The following is a 25384-nucleotide window of genomic DNA, read 5'->3' on the forward strand; positions in this document are numbered from 1 at the left end:
AGATTAATGGCACATCTGTCAATCCGTCCCCTCATGCCAGGGTGCTAGGGGTAACCTTAGACTCTGAACTGTCCTTTCAAGCCCACATCCAATCCCTGTCCAAATCATGCCACCTTAGCCGCTGCAACATTTCTAGAATACGCCCCTTTTTAACTAATGACACCACCAAGCTTCTAATTCACTCCCTGGTCATCTCTCGCCTCAACTACTGCAACTCCCTCCTCATTGGATTACCTTTACATATACTATCCCCCCTTAAGTCCATAATAAATGCTGCTGCAAAACTCATCCACCTTACCAACCATTCAGTGTCTTCCACCCCTCTCTGCCAATCCCTCCACTGGCTTCCACTCGCCCAACAAATGAAATTCAAAGCACTAACAATACTTTAGAAAGCCATCCATAACTCTGCCCCCAGCTACATCACTAACTTAGTCTCAAAATACTAGTCAAGCTCCTCTCTTCGGTCCTCCCAAGACCTCCTGTTCTCTAGCTCCCTTGTCACTTCCTCCCATGCTCACCTCCAGGATTTCTCCAGAACTTCTCCCATCCTTTGGAACTCCCTACCCCAATCCGTCCGACTGTCCCCTAATCTATCCATCTTTAGACGATCCCTGAAAACCATTCTCTTTAAAGAAGCGTATCCTGTTTCTAACTAATACACTGTTTTACTTCCTCCATCAGCTTATCCCCCACAGCTATTACCTTTTGTATCAATTGACCCTCCCTTTTAGATTGTAGGCTCTATTGAGCAGGGCCCTCTAATTCCTCTTGTACCAAATTTTATTGTAACTCTAATGTCTGCCTTCGTTTTGTTAAGCGCTGCGCAAGCTCTTGATGCTATATAAATCCTGTATAATAATTAGATCCACTTGAAAATCTGACAGACAGACCTGATCAGAATACCCATGTTAAAGGGCCCTATGACAGCTCTGAATTTCTGAAATGATCACAGGTATTTTACACATTCATATAACAAAATGCTTTCAATTGTATATTTAACAGGCCAAAAGAGAGCAATGTAAGTGTTACTAAACCCACAACAGTAAAATCAGTCTGTATATGCAGAATAGCATGCTTGTTATACTCACTGTGGAACTTAAGGGGTTAATCCTCTGCATTGTGTAAAAAGGCTGTTTTATCCTGTATGCACAGATCCTTCCCGCCTGCGCTGTCTATCTGGGGAAAGCCAGTTAACACACAGGCAGGGTAGCCAACCTGCACATGCTCAGTTGTGTCTTTTATGCTGGAGAGAACATTTCCTTGTTCTCAGAGCTAGCCAGGTCACATGATATTGACATTACACATGTGGGCGTGTATACATGCTATAGTGGAAATCTCCTCCTACCTGAACGCAGCTCTGGACAAACTCTGCAGGTTATCTCAGGACTCTGGTATACAGATCAGCCAAAAAGGTATATAGTGGCAGTATTTTAAAGTGAGAAGAAGTTTTATAAGTTGTGGGCACTGTAGGTGGGCAGATGAACTATTTTCATATTACTGGGTTTAGTAACACTTTAAGTGAAGTTCATTCTAATGCCGCGTACAGACAATCGGAATTTCCGACAACCAAACCGTGGATTTCTTTGCGACGGATGTTGACTCAAACGTGTCTTGCATACACACGGTCGCACAAATGTTGTCGGAAATTCCGAATGTCAAGAACGTGGTGGCGTACAACACGTACGACAAGCCGAGAAAAATGAAGTTCAATAGCCAGTACGGCTCTTCTGCTTGATTCCGAGCATGCGTAGAATTTTGTGCGTCGGAATTGTGTACACACGATCGGAATTTCTGACAACGGATTTTGTTGTCGGAAAATTTGAGAACCAGCTCTCAAATTTATATTGTCGGAAATTCCGACAGCAAATGTCCGATGGAGCCTACACACGGTCGTAATTTCCAACAACAAGCTCACATCGAACATTTGTTGTCGGAAATTCCGATCGTCTGTACGCGGCATTAGGGTTTAAATCACACAGTGAAAAAACAGAGAGCTCCCTCTACTGGCTACTTTACAAATCTCTAGATTTAATACAATGGGAAAACATAGATGACCAAGTATGTAAAAAAACGTCACGTGAAAAATTACCTCTAGGTAAATATTGCACTAATAACTCAAGCCATACTGTATGCTCACATTATATATGCTTTATTACTATTGTTGGCATGTGATGGTCAGTCCAAGATACTTCTGTTTTCACAGTTGTCATTCTCTTTAATAGGTTTGCTGAACCTCCAAAAGAGCAAATTGAAGGAGAAGATGAAGATGTTGCACAGGAGAGACTCAGAGTCCTGAAAGGAGGAGGAAAAAGTGATATATTAAAACTGAAAGAACTGACAAAAGTAAATGTTTCTGCCCTTTTGAAAAGTATTTAAATATACTGTGTATATGTTGATCATGTTTGCACAAAGATAGACATGCAAAACCTGAAAGGGTCAATTCATGTATGAGTTAAGCAGGCCATACCCGGAGCAAATTTAAGCTGGTTCCTGATGAACCAGAGAAAATTCAAAACATGGGTGGCCCTCCAGTCTGACCATTTTTGATCTAAAAATATAAGAACCCGGAGGAAAATCGACAGCCAAACAACAGCTATATCCAATCAGATGCAGCCACTGTTTGCGTATTTTGACAGCCGCAAGTGTTGACTGTTGGAAGCAGAGGCGGCTCTAGGCTTTGTGAGGCCTTAGGCAAAACCTAGACATGAGGCCCCACTCACTCCCATAATGGGAAAAAGAATTACATCGATAAAAAAATTAACTGTATAAATTGCATTAGGGACTTTAAACTGCTGGTGTCAGTGCTCTCTATCTCTGTGCTGCTGTCAGTGTTCTCTATGTCAGTGCTGGTGTCAGTGTTCTCTATGTCAGTGCTGGTGTCAGTGGTCTCTATGCCAGTGCTGGTGTCAGTGTTCTGTATGTCAGTGCTCTCTATCTCGGTGCTGCTGTCAGTGTTCTCTATGTCAGCACTGGTGTCAGTGTTCTCTATGTCAGTGCTGGTGTCAGTGTTCTCTGTCAGTGCTGGTGTCAGCGTTCTCTATGTCAGTGCTCTCTATCTCGGTGCTGCTGTCAGTGTTCTCTATGTCAGCACTGGTGTCAGTGTTCTCTATGTCAGCACTGGTGTCAGTGTTCTCTATGTCAGTGCTGGTGTCAGTATTCTCTGTCAGTGCTGGTGTCAGCGTTCTCTATGTCAGTGCTCTCTATCTCGGTGCTGCTGTCAGTGCTCTCTATGTCAGTGCTAGTGTCAGTGCTCCCTATCTCGGTGCTGGTGTCAGTGTTCTCTATGTCAGTGCTGGTGTCAGTACTCTCTATCTTGGTGCTGGTGTCAGTGTTCTCTGTGTTAGTGCTGGTGTCAGTGTTCTCTATGTCAGTGCTGGTGTCAGTGTTCTCTATGTCAGTGCTGGTGTCAGTGTTCTCTGTCAGTGCTGGTGTCAGTGTTCTCTGTCAGTGCTGGTGTCAGTGTTCTCTGTCAGTGCTGGTCTCAGTGTTCTCTATGTCAGTGCTGGTGTCAGTGCTCTCTATCTCGGTGCTGGCGTCAGTGTTCTCTGTCAGTGCTGGTGTCAGTGTTCTCTGTCAGCACTGGTGTCAGTGTTCTCTATGTCAGTGCTGGTGTCAGTGTTCTCTGTCAGTGCTGGTCTCAGTGTTCTCTATGTCAGTGCTGGTGTCAGTGTTCTCTGTCAGTGCTGGTGTCAGTGTTCTCTATGTCAGTGCTGGTGTCAGTGTTCTCTGTCAGTGCTGGTGTCAGTGTTCTCTGTCAGTGCTGGTGTCAGTGTTCTCTGTCAGTGCTGGTCTCAGTGTTCTCTATGTCAGTGCTGGTGTCAGTGCTCTCTATGTCAGTGCTGGTGTCAGTACTCTCTATCTTGGTGCTGGTGTCAGTGTTCTCTATGTCAGTGCTGGTGTCAGTGTTCTCTGTCAGTGCTGGTGTCAGTGCTCTCTATGTCAGTGCTGGTGTCAGTACTCTCTATCTTGGTGCTGGTGTCAGTGTTCTCTATGTCAGTGCTGGTGTCAGTGTTCTCTGTCAGTGCTGGTGTCAGTGTTCTCTGTCAGTGCTGGTGTCAGTGTTCTCTGTCAGTGCTGGTGTCAGTGTTCTCTATGTCAGTGCTGGTCTCAGTGTTCTCTGTCAGTGCTGGTCTCAGTGTTCTCTATGTCAGTGCTGGTGTCAGTGTTCTCTATCTCGGTGCTGGTGTCGGTGCTCTCTATCTCGGTGCTGGTGTCGGTGAAGGAGATAGCAGTGGAGAAGCCAATCAGCAGGCATTGCCAGCGCAGGATGAAGAGCACCCGGCCCACCATGGCTGAGGATCAGCACTGGACTGGGCTGGGATGTCCTGAACCCGCAGTGGAGCCCTGCATAGGTGGGGGTAATGGCAGGGTGGAGGGAGGGGTCAGGGGCTGTCAATCATAGGTTGGCACACTGGCACAGGACTGAGCTGCCTTGACTGTGGCACAGATATCCAGAAGAAGGAAGTGGAGGGGATGGGGCAGGGGTGGAAATAAAGGCAAGTGGCTGTGGCTGAGGGATGCTAGAGGAGCAGGGGTGAGGGGTTGGCTCTCTCTGATGATAGTGGTGGCTGGCTGCAGAAGGGGTTGTGGCATGGTAGATGTGCCTCTCCCTGCAGCTGGAGCCCCGAATCCCGACACCCCTGCACTGATTGACAGCCCCAGGGCGGCTGGACACCTCTTCAGCTCTTCTCTCTTCCCTCCCCCTTCTATCGGCTCCAGTACAGCCCTGGCGAGGCTTCCTCCCCGGCGGGACCCTCCGCTCCCTCTCTGCTGACCAGTCAGGCGCCGGATGACTCCTCCGGGTGTGCTGGGATCACTCAGTGGAGCACTTGAGTGGGAGGTGAGGGGGGGCGATCTGCAGCTCCGGAGCAGCGGGAATATTTGTATTGTCCGGCTGCTGTAATGAGTTGCCTCCCCTTCTCCTCCCCCGGACAACACAGTGCTTGCCACGCCTTCTCCCCAAGACACAGCCACAGCTCCGTCTTCTCTCTCCACGGAGCTCAGGCAGCTCTGCTGGCTGAGTGGCCGGAGCGCAGCGCCACCGCAGCGGCATTGTTTGTCAGCAGAGGTGGCTCTGCAATTAGGCAAATTAGGTGATTGCGAGGCCCCTGAGAGTGCGGGGCCTTAGGCCACTGCCTAATTTGCCTAATTAGAGAGCCGCCTCTGGTTGGAAGGCAATAGCTGTCAGGGGAGATTCCTCCATCCATGTTGTTTAGCGTGGATGAGGGAATAGGCAGATATCTTACAGTGTATGGTCAGTTTTATTGTAACTGTGTTCATTACTTTAAGAAAAACAGAAATGGAAGGCGTGCACACCTAGTGCATTACCAAAGATAATTTAATAATAAAAATGTTTTATATAAAACATTTTTATTATTAAATTATCTTAGGTGTGCGTGCCTTCCATTTCTGTTTTTCCTTTAGTTCCTTTCGGATTACCCCATCTGAGGAAGGCAGCATCTGCCCAGTTTTGGATACCATTCACCTTTCACACCACCATTTTTTTTTATATCTGTCACTGCACACCTTGGAAGACCTATTAGTGCTGGAAGTGACTGTGTTTTTTGTGTTCATTACTGTATCCCATGATAATTTTCTCAGTTCATGAACATTAACATCATATACATGTGAAATCAGATTTCTTTCTTAACTATTGAAAGCCTTACATTTGTAGAGTTCAACTATTTTTTCTTGATTTTGATAAAGAATTTAACTAATAGAGATAAAAAAAATAATGCGCTGAAATGGAAATACTGCATGTATTATGTTTTAGTAAACTGACTCACAGTTCTCTCTACCATATACAGGTTTATGTTGGTAAACACACTCCTGCTGTGGACAAGCTTTGTATTGGTATCCGGCCTGGAGAGGTGAGTAACAATATATGAAAGATTCCATACTGGTCAGCTCTTCCAATGCCCAAAGTTACATGCTTGACAAATGTATGGGTAAGAAAAGACATACCTAACAGAAATAGAAATCTCAAATCTCGACAGCTTTGGAGCTGATCTATAGGCAGATATAAAAACACCAATTAATCCAGTTATGTAATCATTAAAATAATTAAATATATTTAATATATATTTAAAACTACCATAATTGCCAGTTTCACTCTTGATATAAGCCTACTGTACTCCTCTCTATAGAAGCACAAACAAAAATGGGAAGGTCAGCACTTTTTATAGTGCTGTTGGTTTTCTCTCCTGCATGTGCTTACAGGAGGAAAGAGCAAAAGGTGACCTCATCAGTGTCCTGTTTTGCCTTTACTCTTCAGTAAGCAACTACATTGTTTAAAGCATATCTAAATCCAAATAATATGTAAATTCTTTCAGCTTACTAGCATTGTATGGCTCCAGATGTGGAGGCTCCATTACCTTTTTTTTTTCTTTTCAGACATTTTTCCCTTTATTTTCGCCTGGTAATCTTGAGACTAAAACACGTCCTGTGCTTGGGTTACTTTACCAAAAGAGGCAGCTATAGTTGTCAACCAGGCTGGACTTAAAAACATGTCTGCCTTTCTCATCTCCGTTACGTACTGTCTCTAGTAACTTATTGCAAACAATCAGAAATTCTCTTTCTCTGATCTGACAGCAGTAAACCAATTTTTGATTATTATATATTAATGAATTCTGCATAGAACTAAACTCTGCTTGTGATTTTTAAAGCCCAACTCTGGGCCAAACTTTTTTTTTTCTATTTTAGTATAGGGCGGGGAAAGGTTAGAACTTCTGTTGTGTTTTTATTATTGTCTGTGTTCTTATTAGAAATTTTTTGCTTGAACAGAAAGGAATGGGAAATCTCGCCAATGAGGAAAAACAAAATGACATATTTTGTAGAATTAGGAAGGGTTTGAACATCCAGCAGGTCTTTGCTACTATCTGTGCCTTCCTGTTATTATTATTATTATTATTATACAATATTTATATAGCGCCAACAGTTTACGTAGCGCTTTACAACTTGAGGGTAGACAGTACAAATACAATACAATTTGATACAGTAGGAATCAGAGGGCCCTGCTCACTTAGAGCTTACAATCTAAGAGGGAAGGTTAAGAGATACAAGAGGTAATAGCTGTGGGTGATGTGCTGATTGAGAAGATAAATGTACAGTTGTTAGGTGGGGGCCAGATAGGCTTCTCTGAAGAGATGAGTTTTCAGGGATCGTCTGAAAGTGGATAAGGTAGGAGAAAATCGGACGGATTGGGGAAGAGCATTCCAGAGGATGGGGGAGGCTCTGGAGAAGTCCTGAAGGCGAGCATGGGATGAGGTGACAAGGGAGTTTGAGAGCAGGAGGTCTTGGGAGGAGCGAAGAGAACGATTAGGTTGGTATTTTGTGACTAGGTTAGAGATGTAGCTAGGGGCCAGGTTGTGGATGGCTTTGTAAGTTATAGTTAGTATCTTGAATTTAATTCGGTGACTGAGTGGCAGCCAATGGAGGGATTGGCAGAGGGGTGTAGCAGACGCTGAGCGGTTTGTGTGGTGGATGAGCCTGGCCGCAGCGTTCATGATGGACTGAAGTGGGGATAGCCTATTTAGAGGTAAACCAATGAGGAGGGAGTTGCAGTAGTCAAGGCGGGAGATGACCAGGGAGTGGATTAGAAGCTTTGTGGTGTCATTGGTTAGGAAGGGGCGTATCTTGGAGATGTTGCGAAGACAGAGGCGGCAAGCTTTGGATAGTGATAGAATGTGGGGTCGAAAGGTTAGTTCAGAGTCCAGGATTACACCTAGGACCTTGGCGTGGGGAGATGGGTTGATAGTTGAGCCGTTGATCTTGACAGGGAGATCAGGGGAAGTGGCACCTGAGGGAGGAAATATCATGAGCTCGGTTTTGGATAGGTTGAGTTTGAGAAAGTGATGTGACATCCAGGCTGATATGTCTGCTAATAAGTTGGTAATGCGTGAGGAGACAGATGGAGAGAGCTGGGGGGTGGAGAGATAGATTTGGGTGTCATCAGCGTAGAGATGATATTTAAAGCCGTGGGAGGCAATCAATTGACCCAGGGAGGTGGTGTAGATTGAGAAAAGGAGAGGTCCGAGAACAGAACCTTGGGGGACCCCGACGGAAAAAGGAAGAGGAGAAGAGGAAGTAGAGTTGTAAGTGACACTGAAGGAGCGGTGGGATAGGTAGGATGAGAACCAGCGAAGAGTACAGTCACGGAGACCAAAGGAGTGGAGTTTTTTGAGGAGGAGGGGGTGGTCCACTGTGTCAAAGGCAGCAGAGAGGTCCAGGAGAAGTAGTACAGAATAGTGTCCATTGGCTTTAGCCATTAGTAGGTCATTTGAGAGTTTAAGGAGAGCAGTTTCCGTGGAGTGTTGAGGTCGAAAACCGGACTGAAGGGGATCAAGAAGTTTATTCATGGTCAGATGGTCGCTTAATCGGTTGTAGACCAGTCTTTCAAGAAGTTTGGAGGAGAAGGAGAGTAAGGAGATGGGACGTAAGTTGTTGAGATTGGTGGGATCCAGTGAGGGCTTTTTTAGTATGGGGGTGACTAGCGCATGTTTTAGAGAGTTTGGGAAGATGCCACAAGAGAGGGAGAGGTTGAAAATGTGAGTTAGAGAGCGTAGAATCGAGTCAGAGGGTGAGCGTAGCATTTGCGAGGGAACAGGATCCAGGGGGCAAGTGGTTAGATGAGTGCTAGATAAAAGTTTAGCAACCTCAGTAGTAGTAGCAGGGTTGAATGAGGGAAGTAATGATTGTATCTGTGGACATGGAGTGTTGCATGGGGGAGGTTTTTGCGCATTGGCGATCTCCTCATGAATTGTATCAATCTTAGTTTTGAAGTGATTGGCAATCTCCTGGGCAGTGAGTGAGTTGGTGGGTGGAGGCAGTGGAGGACAGAGTAGAGTGTTGAAGGTAGAGAAGAGTTGACGTGGACTGGATGAGAAGGTGTTGATGAGTGTGATAAAGTAGGTCTGTTTGGCAGTGTGAAGGCAGGAGTAGTATTTTAGGAGGGCAGATTTATATTGTGTGAAGTCTTCCTGGGTCTTAGTCTTATGCCACAGGCGCTCAATAGTGATATCCACTCCCTCCATTTCATGTCCTGGTGTCACAGGTATAGAAAGGAAACATTTCCCCCAATGGAATCCAATCCAAAACTAAAAATGCATGACAAAACCTTTTTCCACTCTATCCAAAGTTAAAAAATTTGGCTTTTATTATGCTTGAAAGGGTGTTTTTCTTTTTTTTGGTGATTTGGGCATAGATTAACAGTACATATGTTCCACCTAGTGTTTCGGGCTGCTGGGAGTAAATGGAGCCGGAAAGACGACCACATTCAAGATGCTCACTGGAGATATTGATGTGACATCAGGAGATGCAACTATTGCTGGATACAGGTACGTGGAATAAGTTGGTCATTTGGGGTTGTTTAGACTGAGTGAATCCAGGACCGAAAAACTTACTGGTCGAACACTGCAACCTCTGCAAAATGGAAATTGGACATCAAAATATTAGGGCAATAAAGAGTAAAGAATTGTTAATAATTTAATGCATAGTTTGTATGTTTCCTACACTGTACGTTAAGGCAGAAACCAAAAAGTTCTGCCACACGAGGGCCAATGTCAATGGGCTTTGGACTTTGGTTTTGAATGTTTCTGAAATCATCCAGAATTTATTAAATTGTAAATTCGACCTGCAGTTGACCACCTCCTGCATTTCACCAGCTTCAAGTGGATTTTGCCTTTCCATAGACTTGTAAGGGAATGCGAACCCTGCTTGAAAGGTATAATCTGAATCCTTAACATCTGTCAGATGTTTTTTTGGGGGAGAGGGAGAACATATCCTCACTTTCTGTCCCAGTGACACTTTATCACCCGACGATACACAGGGTGTCTCAAGGTCAGAAAATGGCATTTTTCCACATTCAGTGAACATACAGAAATACAAATCAAAAAGGGGTTCTTACTCTCCATTGTAATAACATGGTGTTCCTCAGTTTAAGCCTTTAAAAAATTGCTATTCCTTTTTTAGGTAAAGAAAACATGCTTTTCTTTAGATAAGAATTTAGATTGTAACTAAGGAACTAGAGGTATGAAGTTCATCCCAGGCCTCACTAATCCACTGTATAATTTTCAAAGTATATTGGAAGAGCCAGATTACCAAATAGGCCTATGGGCCCCTTCCCTTTTAAGGATCCCGTGATAAAAGTTTAAATAACATTGAATTGATCTTGAAAGAAAATTACAATTAAGTTTTCTTAAATTGTTTACAAAAGATAGAAAAAATTAATCAACTATAAGAAATAAAAACTTTACATTAAAGTGGGTGTAAACCCCCTTGGCAAATTTTTACTTATAGGTACAGTAAATATCTCCTAAATGTGCACCATTTAGGAAATATTTACTTTAGAAGCAGCCGGTGACATCACCAGCACATGTGCTCTGAAGGAACGGCATAACGTGTCGTACCCTCAGAGCCCTGTGTCGTAAACAGTGACTCCCGCGCGCATATGTGCGGGAGTGACGTCATTGCGGCTCCACCATTCATATCGCCAAAGCCCACGAACCTGGAAGGAGGACTGGGTGAAGATGGAAGCACCTACAACGGTGACATCATGCCACTGAAAGGCTTCGTTTTCAGGTAACTCTGTCATAATGTGCTAGTATGCTTGCATACTAGCACATTGTGACTTAACCGGTTCCCGACCGGCGCATGCCGATGTACGTCGGCAGAATGGCACGGCTGGGCAATTGGACTTACAGGTCCGTCCATTTGAATTGCCTGCCTTGCCATTGCGTGCGCGCCGGCTGGAAGCTCCGTGAGTCGGGTCGCGAGTCCCGTGGACTCAATTGCCGCGGGGGTACCCGCGATCGTCTCATGGAGAGGACGAACAGGGAGATGCTGATGTAAACAGCATCTCCCCGTTCTGCCTAGTGACAGTGTCACTCGATCTCTGCTCCCTGTCATCGGAGCAGAGATCAGTGACGACACACACACAGCCCATCCCCCTACAGTTAGTAATCACCCCCCTAGGACATACTTAACCCCTCCCCGCCCCTTAGTGGTTAACCCCTTTACTGCCAGTGTCATTTACACAGTAATCAGTGCATTTTTAATCGCACTGATCGCTGTATAAATGACAATGGTCCCAAAAATGTGTCAAAAATGTCTGACATGTCCGCCATAACGTCGCAGTCACAATAAAAATCGCTGATTGCCGCCATTACTAGTAAAAAAAAAAATGATTAATAAAAATGCCATAAAACTATCCCCTATTTAGTAAACGCTATAGCTTTTGCGCAAACCAATCAATAAACGCTTATTGCAATTTTTTTTTACCAAAAATATGTAGAAGAATACAATCAGCCTAAACTGAGGAAAAAAAATGTTTTTTTTATATATTTTTGGGGGATATTTATTATAGCAAAATGTAAAAAATGCGTTTTTTTCAAAATTGTCGCTCTTATTTTGTTTATAGCGCAAAAAATAAAAATCGCAGAGGCGATCACATACCACCAAAAGAAAGCTCTATTTGTGGGAAAAAAGACGTCAGTTTTGTTTGAGAGCCACGTCGCACAACCACACAATTGTCAGTTAAAGCGACGCAGTGCCGAATCGCAAAAAATGCTCTGGTCAGGAAGGGGTAAAATCTTCCGGGGCTGAAGCAGTTAAACTACCTGGGGCCCAATTTTTTATTTTTTTTTTGCTGCAGTTTATTACCATTTTAAAGACTATAGAGAAAATCCTGTATTAATATAATGTATCCAATAAAAACATAAAATACAGAAACCAAAGACAGTCATCGATAAAAGACAGCTGGCAACTCCATAGTCCTCAAGTATTTTATTTTGACATACAAGTGAGTACACAGACAGTGGCAGACGTGTTTTGACCAATCAGTGATTAATCACAAAATGTCAGCAGGTGTAATGCTGACAGAAGGAGGGTAGGAAGCAATACCTAATACAGCACCTGGTGACATAAAACAGAATAATCCCATGTTGATATATATGTAATAGAGAAGAGAAATACACCCATAGAAACATATTTAAAAAATATATGCATAGTAATATACAAATACACATACATAAAAAAATAAAGGGGAAAACTAGTTGATAAACAGATCTACATTGTAACGATGATTCATTCCCTTGGGTATTCTCATTTGGAGATTGAATATCCACCCTACCTCACGTAACAAAAGTTGGCAGTGTGAATCCCCACCGCAAGAAAACGTTTTAACGCTTTCCAAACCTATAAACGAAAAAGATGACATATTCCCACCATGTTCATACTTAAAATGTTTGGATACGTTAGATAGTTTTTTGTCACTGATATAAGATGCCCTGTGATACTTGAGGTGATTGTAGCCCTATTAGTGCAATTGTGACAGAGAAAATTGAGTACTGTCCATGATACTTTTTTTATTTGCACTAACATATCATTTTTCGTAGACGAGCTTTCAGGGTGTGTTCCCTTCTTCAAGGTCCAAGCAGTACTGATTCACAAAAGTTTTAGCAGAAGATAAAATGTTAAAACAAAACAAAACAAAAAAAAAATATCTGAGGGAAAGGAAAAAGAAAAAAGAAAAACAAACACATACAAATCAATTGTATGGCAATGGTAATAAAGCTATCAGCAAGTGAGATAAGACAGAGGGAAAGCTGTAGACTGGAAGGGGGGGGGGGGGGGGGAGGATCACAGTCACAGGGGGAGTCATAAAACTGTAGTATAGTGGGTGAGGAAACCAATATCTAAATTTAGGCCATTGTTTTTTGTGTCAAAAAGAAGTATCATTCTTAGCTCAAACATTTTCCTTTCCTTTCAAGATGCCCTATGGAAATGTTCACCAACTCTTGCTCTTAATGGTCTAGAAGTACAGCCTACATATTGTTTATTGCATTTGCTGCACTCCACAGCATAACGTTAATGGGAGATGCTGTCCAGGGTATCGTAACTATCCATACATAACACAAGGAGTGTGCAGGTAACTTGCTTTTGGCTTCAAGTTGTCATCCCGCACACACCAAGCGATCGATTCCGATGGGGAGTTTACTAGGGCCAGACGCAACTGCTCTACTGAAGACACTTTTAATAAAGAATGTAATACTATTACATCAAGGCTTCAGTTACGGCAATATGACAAATTCAATGTTGCTAGAGCAGCCCGTCTGGCCTCAGAGAAAAAAAGACATACCTTTTTGGAAAATGCCAACTGTGGGAGAGTTAAAACTAGTAAATTTGACATGAATACCAGGGAGAGGAGTCTGGTCACATTTGTGACCACCTTCTCCTTGGAGTTCAACTAAGATAAAAATATTATACAAAAACATTTACCTATACTCTCCACAGATAATGATTTGGCACCAATCATTACGACAGGCTGTAGATTTTCAAGCCGTTGTGGTAAAACATTAGGTAATATTCTGTCTCCCAGTCTCTTTGAGTCTGGCAGACACAATAAAATCTGGCTTAACACTGTGGGATTGTACATTTGTAATAACAGCACATGTCGCTTTTGCAGTAGACACTCGAGACTGCATAGGACAGTTGTTTCGTGTGCCACTGGATGAAAATTTTCCATCCGTGATTATATAAATTGTGGCACGGATGACGTGGTCTATGCTGTGGAGTGCAGCAAATGCAATAAACAATATGTAGGCTGTACTTCTAGACCATTAAGCGCAAGAGTTAGTGAACATTTCCATGGGGCATCTTATAACAGTGATAAAAACCTATCTAACGTATCCAAACATTTTAAGAATGAACATGGTGGGAATATGTCATCTTTTTCGTTAATAGGTTTGGAAAGAGTTAAAACATTTTCTCGTGGTGGGGATACACACTGCCAACTTTTGTTACGTGAGGTTTGGTGGATATTCAATCTACAAACGAGAATACCAAAGGGAATGAATCACCGTTACGATGTAATTCTGTTTCTCAAATAGTTTTCCCCTTAATTTTTTTATGTATGTGTATTTGTATGTTACTATGCATATATTTTTAAAATATTTTTCTATGGATGGGGGGACACCACAGCTTAGGCACCCAGATTGCGATTTCCAGTCTTTACCTAGACTCCACTGCTCCTAAACTCCACATTTTGTTTGAATAACAGAAACCATAGACATCAGGTTCACATTACAGTTTGCCTCTTAAAAGCTCATCTTCTTTCAGCTATCAGTTTATAAAAAATTTTGGTGCAACCTATGTATGTGTAATGTACAGTAGTGATGGCCATCCCCATGCAGCAGCTGATGTGCACACTACTTAAGTCAATGTTATCCCAGTACAACAGACGCACGAGAAACCTGCAGGGGGGGGGGGGGGGGCAAGGTTTTGACTGCCTAGGGTCCTCCACAGAATTTAATTGATCACTATATATTGATCTGCTCTATGTGGTTAAGTCTTTACTAGAAGGAAACTGGGTTAATTCACGAAGTGTTGTTGTTTTATTTTCCCAATTGTGACAATTTAAAATAATTTTTAAAGTGTATAGTATAACATCCACACCACCCACTTTACATTGGTCTTCTGTAACAATTAACTCCACCCAATAAAGATTATAAGACTTTAAAACATTTTTGGATGGAGTGGAAAGAGTTCATTTCTTAGGTTTTTTTTAAGTTTTTTCTTCTGTTTGCTTACCCATTGGGGAGAGTTTTCCTCACTTCCTTTCCTGTGTGACATCAGGACAGCAAATGGGGGAAAACAGTTGTCTCCTGGATAGGATGGCACGGACATCAATCAAAATGTCTGAAGTTCTAACCCTTCCTTAAAAATGTTGACCTCTGGTTTATTATGTTTGGTAGATTATGCATATCAACGTGGGTTTCTTCACCAAGCCAGTTACAGATAAGGGGAACATATCTCCAAACCAGAATTGTGGAAAGTGTATGCCTTAGTAACCTTGATAGTGCTATAAGGCTAGTCGGAGTCATGTGTGACTATCATGTTCTCCTCAGAAGCTAATGAACAGAGAAAGAGTTTCAACTCTTTTGCTGTACATGCTAAAATTACAATTATGTTGGAATTTGCAGAACATAAATGCGTGACATTGACCAACTTAAATTACTTTAAAGCCTCAAAAAGGTTAAAGTATATCTAAAGCCAAAACATTTTTCATTTTGGATAAAGCAGGGAATGATTAAAAACACTATCAAGTTATTTTGGTATCTGTTTGCCATTGGGGAGATTTTTCTTAACTTCCTGTCCTGCAGACCAGTGGTCATCAGCCCTGTCCTCAGTGCCCACTAAAAGACCAGGTTTGCAAGATAACTGAAATACATCACAGATGATATAATTTGCTGCTCAGTGATTGCAGTATTCTAGTCTGCATCTCACCAAGGTAATACATAAAACCTGTCCTGTTAGTGGGCCCTGAGGACAGGGTTGATGACCACTGCTGTAGACACAACAGTAAGTGAGAGGAAACATTAGTGTAGGGGTAAGTCCTTACTTTGACAGTGAGACTAGAGATCAGTGTCCCTATTTTAAAATTTTCTTTCTGTTCCTATTCTAGTGGCAACTGAAAATGTAATATTTTCACATAGCTTTCATGACCAGGACACAAAGAAAGGACTGAATCCCCAAAGGAAACACAGACTGTCAAAAAAAACAGACAGAGGTTCTAATAATATTTTTAAATTCTATCCAAAACTAAAAAAAAATTTGGGGTTTAGATACACTTTTAACCACTTCAGCCCCGGAAGAATTTACCCCCTTCTTGACCAGAGCACTTTTTGCGATTTGGCACTGCGTCTCTTTAACTGACAATTGCATGGTCGTGCGACATTGCACCCAAACAAAATTGATGTCCTTTTTTTCCCCACAAATAGAGCTTTCTTTTGGTGGTATTTGATCGCCTCTGCGGTTTTTATTTTTAGCACTATAAACAAAAAAATAGCAACAATTTTGAAAAAACACAATATTTTGTACTTTTTTCTATAATAAATATCCCCATTTTTTTTTAAAAAAAAAAGCTAATTTTTTCCTCAATTCAGGCTGATATGTATTCTTCTACACGTTTTTGGTAAAAAAAATCGCAATAAGCGTATATTGATTGGTTTGCATAAAAGTTATAGTGTCTACAAAATAGGGGATAGATTTATAGCATTTTTATTATTTTTTTTTTTTTTTACTAGTAATGGCGGCGATCTGCGATTTTTGTCATGATTGTGACTGATACATTTTTGGTACCACTGGCATTAATACAACAATCCATGCTATAAAAATGCATTGATTTCTGTAAAAATGTCACTGGCAGTAAAGGGGTTAACACTAGGGGGTGATCTAGGGGTTAACTTTGTTCCCTGGGAGGTGATTCTAACTGAAGGGGAGGGGACTGACTAGAGGAAGTGACGGATCGTGGTTCCTAGCTAATAGGAACACACGATCCGTCACTCCTGTCAGAACAGAACAGGGAAGTGTGTGTTTACACACACTCGTCCCTGTTCTGTGTCTCCTGCTCACGATCGCTCGTGCCCGGGGGTCATTGCGACCGTTGGCCACGAGAATTGGCACCCCCACTGTGCAGCGGGCGCACGCCTGCTATCCCGACCCCACGAGCTGACGTATAGCTACGACGGCTCGCGCAGGGGAGCCAACCAGTATAACTGCGGTGGCTGGTCGGGAAGCGGTTAATATTCAAAATGGAAATATTTTATCTTCAGACAATTGCGCGTGTTCTATTCTCTACAATAGTGTTTCTCAACTTCAGTCCTCAAGGCGCCCCAATAGGTCATGTTTTCAGGATTTCCCACAGATGAAACAGCTGTGGTAATTACTAAGGCAGTGAAACTGATCAAATCACCTGTGCAAAATAATGGAAAGCCTGAAAACATGACCTGTTGGGGCGCCTTGAGGACTGGAGTTGAGAAACACTGCTCTACAACTTAGAGCACAGTGGTGCAGATTACAATACAAGCTGTGTTGAATCTTTCTCCATTTACCACTCTTATGCAGTTATTTACTGGAGGGGTTCTTAAAACATCATCAACTCTGCTTTGACTATAGTCCAGAACCAGAGTCTGTCTCCCATTATCTCTTTCTCATCTTTCCCTATTCTAGATACTATAGTTCAAACAGATACTACTAAAGGCCTAAGGTATACAGTATCTCACAAAAGTGAGTACACCCCTCACATTTTTGTAAATATTTTATTATATCTTTTCATGTGACAACACTGAAGAAATTACACTTTGCTACAATGTAAAGTAGTGAGTGTACAGCTTGTATAACAGTGTAAATTTCCTGTCCCCTAAAAATAATTTAACACACAGCCATTAATGTCTAAACAGCCGGCAACAAAAGTGAGTACACCCCTAAGTGAAAATGTCCAAATTGGGCCCAATTAGCCATTTTCCCTCCCCGGTGTCATGTGACTCGTTAGTGTTACAAGGTCTCAGGTATGAATGGGGAGCAGGTGTGTTAAATTTGGTGTTATCGCTCTCACTCTCTCATATTGGTCACTGGAAGTTCAACATGGCAACTCAAGGCAAAGAACTCTCTGAGGATCTGAAAAAAATAATTATTGCTCCACATAAAGATGTCCTAAGCTATAAGAAGATTGCCAAGATCCTGAAACTAAGCTGCAGCACAGTGGCCAAGACCATACAGCGGTTTAACAGGACAGGTTCCACTCAGAACAGGCCTTGCTATGGTCGACCAAAGAAGTTGAGTTCACGTGCTCAGAATCATATCCAGAGGTTGCCTTTGTGAAATAGATGTATGAGTGCTGCCAGCATTGCTGCAGAGGTTGAAGGGATAGGGGTCAGCCTGTCAGTGGTCAGACCGTACGCCGCACACTGCATCTGAATGGTCTGCATGGCTGTCATCCCAAAAGGAAGTCTCTTCTAAAGATGATGCAGAAGAAAACCTGCAAACAGATTGCTGAAGACAAGCAGACTAAGGACATGGATTACTGGAACCATGTCCTATGGTCTGATGAGACCAAGATAAACTTATTTGGTCCAGATGGTCTCAAGCGTGTGTGGTGGCAACCAGGTGAGGAGTACAAAGACAAGTGTGTCTTGCCTACAGTCAAGCATGGTAGTGGGAGTGTCATGGTCTGGGGATGCATGAGTGCTGCCAGCACTGGGGAGCTACAGTTCATTGAGGGAACCATGAATGCCAACATGTACTGTGACATACTGAAGCAGAGCATGATTCCCTCTCTTCGGAGACTGGGCCGCAGGGCAGTATTCCAACATGATAACGACCCCAAACACACCTCCAAGATGACCACTGCCTTGCTAAAGAAGCTGAGGGTAAAGGTGATGCACTGGCCAAGCATGTCTCCAGACCTAAACCCTATTGAGCATCTGTGGGGCATCCTCAAATGGAAGGTGGAGGAGCGCAAGGTCTCTAACATCCACAAGTTCCATGATGTCGTCATAGAGGAGTGGAAGAGGACTCCAGTGGCAACCTGGTGAACTCCATGCTCAAGAGGGTTAAGGCAGTGCTGGAAAATAATGGCCACACAAAATATTGACACTTTGGGCCCAATTTGGACATTTTCACTTAGGGGTGTACCCACTTTTGTTGCAAGTGGTTTAGACATTAATGGCTGTGTGGAGTTATTTTAAGGGGGTGGCAAATTGACACTGTTATACAAGCTGTATACTCACTACTTTATATTGTAGCAAAGTGTCATTTCTTCAGTGTTGTCACATGAAAAGATATAATAAAATATTTACAAAAATGTGAGGGATGTACTCACTTTTGTGAGATACTGTATATACGGTTGTTATTTAAATTTCTTTCTAAATTTCCTACTGCTTGTAGGCATAGATAGGAGATGGATATGGATGTAACTTTAGGAGATATACGGGATCAAGTATTGCAGAATGTACAGCTGGTTTCACTTTCGCCAATCCACAGGGTAACCCAGCTTTTCATTCTGTATAGGGTCTATCGCATCCCTGAACTTTTGCACAAAGTATGCAGTAGGGATAATTCTAAATGCACAAGATGTGCTCAGTCCCCTGATCCTTTATGCATCTGTTTTGGAGATGTCCTAAACTTTACCCTTATTGGCAGGAGGTGTTAGATACTCTAAATACTGTATACAGCTCTGCGTTAACTTTAGACCCTATGCCTGTAAGGGTATGTGAAATCCAACGATCTGAACCCTGACCAGGTATTGGCTATTGCGAGATTGCTTTTTGTGGCACGCAAGTTAATAGCTTGGGTTTTGTCTGATTCTCCTACCTTTGAATACTGGAAATGAATAAACATGTAGTGTTTGAGAAGTATACATATGCCCAACGTAATGCTCCTCATAAAGATGATGTTGTGAAGGTGTGAATACAGAATTTGGGTGGCAAAAAATGTTGAAAATGTTGAAAATAGTAAATAACATAACATACAACATAACAAAATAGCCAGAAAACACAGACAAAGCAACCTAATTTTATTAACCTTAGACAACCTCACTCGATTTCTGTCATGCTTGCATTTTTTTTATTTCTTAATGTTAGGGTATTTTATTGATATTACAGTTTACCGGAAATGAAGCAATAACTTTAAGAAAAAAAGACTTGTGCTAAGCCAAGAATTAGAATTGCTGTAAATGTTAAATCTCAAAGCACCTTCATTGATTTGCACTTTGCTGCCTTCTCACTTATTATTCCAGTGGGGAACATCAACCAGGCAAGGGAGATATTTTCTCTCTGAAATGCCTTTCGATAATAAAAGTGTAAAAAGCGTCCAGCAAACATTGTTGTAGTTTTTTTTTTTTTTTTATACCTAAAGGACCAGTATTGCATTCTGATAACTGCATGAGGTTGATATATGTTCTAGTAGTATTTACCATATGATTTTTTCCACATGCCTTTTTTCTCATATTTACATGTAGAGCAAGTCCACTATGGCCACAAAAGACACAACAACCAGATTGAAACAAACTATAATACTGCCAAGCCTACTTCAACAGTTACCTAAGATTGCCATAGTTTAAAGCCCAGTGCCGGTCTACAGCTTCTTCTCCCCTATTTGCGTCTCATCCCCCATTTGCAGCACTCCTGCCCCTTTAAAAAAAAATGTAAATATTATTTCTTTCTCGGACATCATGGGACACAGAGCCACAGTAATAACTGATGGTTATGTAGGTACCACTAGGTATTGGACACTGGTCACACTCTAATCAGGAAGTTCAACCCCCTATATAATCCCTCCCCTTACAGGGATACCTCAGTTTTTCCGCCAGTGTCTTAAGTGTTGGACGTGTAAAGATGTCCTGTGCTGAAGCTCCAAAGGGAATATCCTGATATCCTATACTGGGGCAAACCAGGCGAACCGGATCCATTCAAAGTGTCTTTTCATGGCCGAACTGGATGGTACCCAGGCCTTGTGTCCGAAGAAACGAGGTTTTACCTGTAATACTTCTCTTTTTAGAGAGCTGGACCCCGCATATTAGAAATGGGTCTTTAACACCTTATTTCTGGCTGGGTGCTTTACAGGGCCAGAACTGTGGATCCCCCTATCCGTAGGGGGCCCGGTCTCTGAAGGTTTTTTAAACGGAGCCCACCGTGAGAGGTGAAGATTGGGTCTGTATATACAGAATCCTGCGGCTGGATAAGGTAAGAGGAGATTCCACAGAATTTTTTTATTCTAGTAGGTTTTCTCCTTTAAGGTAGATGCATGCTATGCCTATTGTGACCACCGGGGGCTGCCAAGAGCACATACCTTTCCATGCTGATTTCTGTCCCAGCATTCGATGCTGCACAGGCTCCTCCGACCGGCTCCAGGTAGGATGGGATGGGGGGATTTCTCCTCTGGGATATTCCCCCCAGGCTAGGGGGAGGCCGCGGGAGGACTGTAAGGCGGTTTTTCACCGAACTGTCGCTGCCGCCGCCAGCCTCTCTCCTTCCTCCTCCACCCCCAGCCTTCCTCCATGCTTGTCCCAGAAGCGGCTCGCGTGGGAAGCGCACGTTTTTCGAAAAAAACAAGGGGGGGTGGTAGAGGTGGGGGGCGGGGCGTCAGCACAGCATCAGCGTGCTCAGACGCCCACATTGCCTGAAACAGGGCTATTTAAAGCACACTTTACAGGTGTTCTGAGCCTTTGGAGGGACACAGAGCTGACAGTCGCATGTAAGGTGGGACACAGGCATTCTCCTAGGCTGCATTTACTAAGGTAACACCAGACTGGGCATTTGGTAGCAAGGCTTTTGCCAGACTACATCGCTCAGCAGTCAGTGTTCATTTTGGATACCTCCACCTTGTTGCTTTACATTATGGGTAGAAGAGGTTCAAATACCCCCAGAACCAGAGACACTAGGGGATCTCAGTCAGGTTCTGAGGACCCCCTGTCTGCAACATCCTCCCCCCCTGAGGGGCCAGGGATGGCTAGCCAGGGAGAACCGTTGGGGTCAGGGGCTATACCCGCTTCTGGCACTTCAGCCCCTGTATACATTACACAAGAGGTTTTTTCCTCAACCTTTATTGGTTTAGAGGAAAGATTAATGGCCGTGATTACATCTTCACTCAGTGTAAGAAAACGCACTAGGCCTTCCTCTGCTCCCCAAGACCCTCAGACAGAGGAGCTCTGGGATAAAGGAGAAGAATCCCTTTCAGAGGATCAGGATGGGACGGATGATTCCTCTTCGGAGGAATCAGGCGGAGAGGGACCCTCTTCGACTTCCCAAGAGGAGAAAGTCTTAGTACAGATCCTTACTGGATTGGTCCACTCCACATTTAAGTTGCCCGTATCTGAATCTGTTAGGGAACCATCTTCTTCTTTGGGGTCGCTGAAACCTTCTCAAACAGCACATGCTTGTCCTGTTCATAATTTGCTTGAAAAGCTCCATTATTCTGAGTGGGATCACCCAGATAAGTGTTTTCAACAAAAGTTTTCAACACTTTATCCTATGGAAGAAAAATGTATCAAGATGTGGGGAATGCCGGCCATTGATGCGGCCATTTCCTCTATAAATAGTAGTCTGATTTGTCCTGTAGACAACGCTCAGATGCTCAGGGATCCTGTGGCTAAAAAGATGGAATCCTTATTGAAGGATGTTTTTTCCCTAGCAGGATAAGTGGGGCTCAACCTGCAGTAGCAGCGATTGGAGTCTGTCAATACTTAAGAGACCATGTTAAGCAGGTCATCAAGGTTCTACCCGAACAGCAGGCCCAGGGGTTGGCTAACCTTCCAGCGGCCTTATGTTATGTTGTTGACGCCATCAGAGATTCTATCATGCAAACCTCTCATCTTTCACTTGGGTTGGTGCATATGCATATGATCTTATGGTTGAAAAATTGGTCAGCCGAAGCACCATGTAAGAAGCTCTTGGCTGGGTTTCCTTTTCGTGCTGCAAGGTTGTTTGGAGAAGACTTGGATAATTATATCAAGAGAATCTCTTGTGGGAAAAGCACTCTCTTACCTGTTAAAAAGAAGAGTAAGCGTCCCTCTTTCAAACGGACTCTTTCCCCAGTGCCAGGGGCATCTGCCTCCAGGCAGCCACGACGGCCTCCTCCGTCTGGGGCAAGAAACAAGAGTAAACCCCAGGGACAAAAGAAGTCCTGGGGGAAGAAGTCTTCTAGACAAAACACTAAGGCCTCTTCCTGAAGGGGTGCCCCCGCTGCAGTTCTCAAGGCTCTGGCAGGAGGACTTCCAGGACAGATGGGTAATCTCCACGGTAACCTTAGGGTACAAGCTAGAGTTCCAAGAATTTCTCTCTCCTCGTTTCCTCAGATCAAGTGTTCCCAGAGACCCAGAGAAGAAGCAGTCACTCCTTCTAGCGTTAGAGCGACTTTTGTCGCAAGAGGTCATTATGGTGGTTCCCACAAAGGATCAGGGATTGGGCTTCTATTCCAACCTTTTTACGGTCCAAAAACCAAATGGGGTTGTCAGACCCATTCTGGATTTAAGAGATCTGAATCGATTCCTAAGGATTCAGTCCTTCCGCATGGAATCAGTTCGGACAGTAGTCTCCATCCTGCAGGGAGGAGAATTTTTGGCATCGATAGACATCAGAGATGCATATCTACATGTGCCCATTTTTCCTGCTCATCAGAAGTTTCTACGCTTCGGGATAGGAGGGCCGCATTTCCAGTTTGTGGCTCTGCCCTTCGGGATAGCCACTGCACCTCGAGTGTTCACAAAGATCTTGGCTCCTCCTCTGGCCAGATTAAGGGCTCAAGGTATAACTGTCATAGCATACCTAGACGACCTGCTCTTGATAGACCAGTCGGTAGCCTCCTTGAACGGGAGCTTGAGGACCACGGTCAAGTATCTGGAACACCTAGGTTGGATCCTCAACCTAGAAAAGTCTTTACTAAAGCCAGTAAGAAGACTGGAGTATTTGGGTCTGATCATAGATACAAGCCAGGAGAAAGTATTTCTTCCTCAGGCAAAGATTACTGCTTTAAGGGAACTGATTCTGGCAGTCGGGACCAAGAAGGGTCCTTCTGTCCGTCTTTGTATGAGGCTGCTAGGAAAGATGGTGTCTTCATTCGAAGCAGTTCCCTATGCTCAGTTTCATTCGAGACTGCTGCAACACAGTATTCTGTTGACCTGGAACAAGAGGGTTCAGGCATTAGACTTTCCGATGCACCTGTCTCATGCGGTGCGTCAGAGCCTCAATTGGTGGCTAATACCCGAAAACCTGCAGAAGGGGAAATCCTTTCTACCGGTTACCTGGACGGTGGTAACAACAGATGCCAGTCTGTCAGGTTGGGGAGCAGTTCTGGAACAGTCTGCGATCCAGGGGCTATGGTTCAAGACCGAGGACTTTACCCATCAACATTTTGGAGATCCGGGCGGTATATCTAGCCCTAAAAGCCTGGACTATCAGGCTACAGGGTTGCCCGATCAGGATTCAGTCCGACAATGCCACAGCTGTGGCTTATGTCAATCATCATGGAGGCACCCGGAGCCGGGCTGCTCAAAAGGAGGTGAACCAGATCTTAATCTGGGCGGAGATGCATGTGCAATGCATATCGGCAGTTTTCATTCAAGGGAAAGAGAACTGACAGGCGGACTATCTAAGTCGCCAGCAGTTACTCCCAGAGGAATGGTCTCTGCATCCCGACGTCTTTTTGGCCATATGCCAGAGATGGGGGGTTCCAGATGTAGATCTCTTTGCTTCCCGATTAAACAAAAAGATAGACAGATTTGTGGCAAGGATAAGGGATCCTCTTGCATGCGGGACGGATGCGTTGGTGATTCCGTGGCATCGGTTCTCACTGATTTATGCATTCCCGCCTATTCTGCTACTGCCACGACTCCTTCGCAGGATCAGGCAGGAAAGGAAGTCAGTACTTCTGGTGGCCCCTGCCTGGCCCAGAAGGACTTGGTATGCAGAAATAGTAAGGATGACGGTGGGTTCCCCGTGGACCCTACCGGTACGCCCAGACCTGTTATCTCAAGGTCCAGTGTTCCATCCTGCCTTACAAACGCTAAATTTGATGGTTCAGCTATTGAGACCCACGTTCTGAGGAGTCATGGGCTTTCAGGTCCTGTGATATCTACCTTGATCAATGCAAGGAAGCCAGCTTCCAGAGTGATTTATCATAGAGTCTGGAAGGCTTATATATCCTGGTGTGAACCCAGGGGTTGGCATCCCAGAAAATATGTGATAGGTAGAATTCTTGATTTTCTACAAAAAGGATTAGAGATGAAGCTGGCCTTGAGTACCATCAAGGGCCAGGTCTCGGCCTTATCAGTATTGTTTCAACGGCCACTTGCTTTGCATTCTTTGGTCCGAATCTTTATGCAGGGGGGAATGCGTCTTAATCCTCCGGTTAAGGCGCCCCTAAACCCCTGGGACTTGAACTTGGTTCTGTCGGTGTTATAGAAACAGCCTTTTGAACCAATACGGCAGATTCCTTTGATCTTGCTGACAAGGAAACTAATTTTTCTGGTAGCCATCTCTTCTGCTAGAAGAGTATCAGAATTAGCAGCTCTTTCCTGTAAAGAGCCTTATTTGATTGTACACAAGGATAGAATGGTACTGCGCCCTCATCCTAGTTTTTTACGGAAGGTGGTTTCAGATTTTCATCTAAACCAAGACATTGTTCTGCCTTCCTTTTTTCCAGATCCCTGTTCTCCGGAAGAAAGAGTACTACATTCTTTGGATGTAGTAAGAGCAGTCAAGGCCTATCTGGAAGCAACTGCTCAAATTCGCAAGACGGACGTTTTGTTTGTGCTGCCAGAGGGTCCTAGTAGAGGACAGGCAGTGTCAAAAGCTACCATTTCTAAATGGATTAGACAATTGATTATTCAGGCTTACGGTTTGAAACAGAAGATTCCTCCGTTTCAGATCAAGGCACATTCCACAAGGGCTATTGGTGCTTCTTGGGCAGTGCATCACCAGGCCTCTATGGCTCAGATCTGCAAGTCCGCAACCTGGTCTTCAGTCCATACATTCACCAGATTTTATCAGGTGGATGTGAAAAGGCATGAGGATATCGCCTTTGGGCGTAGTGTGCTGCAGACAGCGGT

At 43.7% G+C, this 25384-nt stretch overlaps 1 protein-coding gene across 2 annotated transcripts in view; it reads left to right on the plus strand.

Moving 5' to 3' along the window:
- ABCA4 (ATP binding cassette subfamily A member 4) overlaps positions 1-25384 on the plus strand; it is a 450770-nt gene that overhangs the window by 375633 nt on the left and 49753 nt on the right. For both annotated transcript variants that reach the window (XM_073593112.1, XM_073593113.1), the window contains 3 exons: positions 2226-2346; positions 5811-5873; positions 9232-9338. In XM_073593112.1, the coding sequence (XP_073449213.1) occupies positions 2226-2346; positions 5811-5873; positions 9232-9338 (291 nt within the window). The remainder of the gene's footprint in view (positions 1-2225; positions 2347-5810; positions 5874-9231; positions 9339-25384) is intronic.

This window comes from Aquarana catesbeiana, linkage group LG07 (assembly GCF_042186555.1).
Source record: "Aquarana catesbeiana isolate 2022-GZ linkage group LG07, ASM4218655v1, whole genome shotgun sequence".
In the NCBI taxonomy this organism is placed as follows: domain Eukaryota; kingdom Metazoa; phylum Chordata; class Amphibia; order Anura; family Ranidae; genus Aquarana; species Aquarana catesbeiana.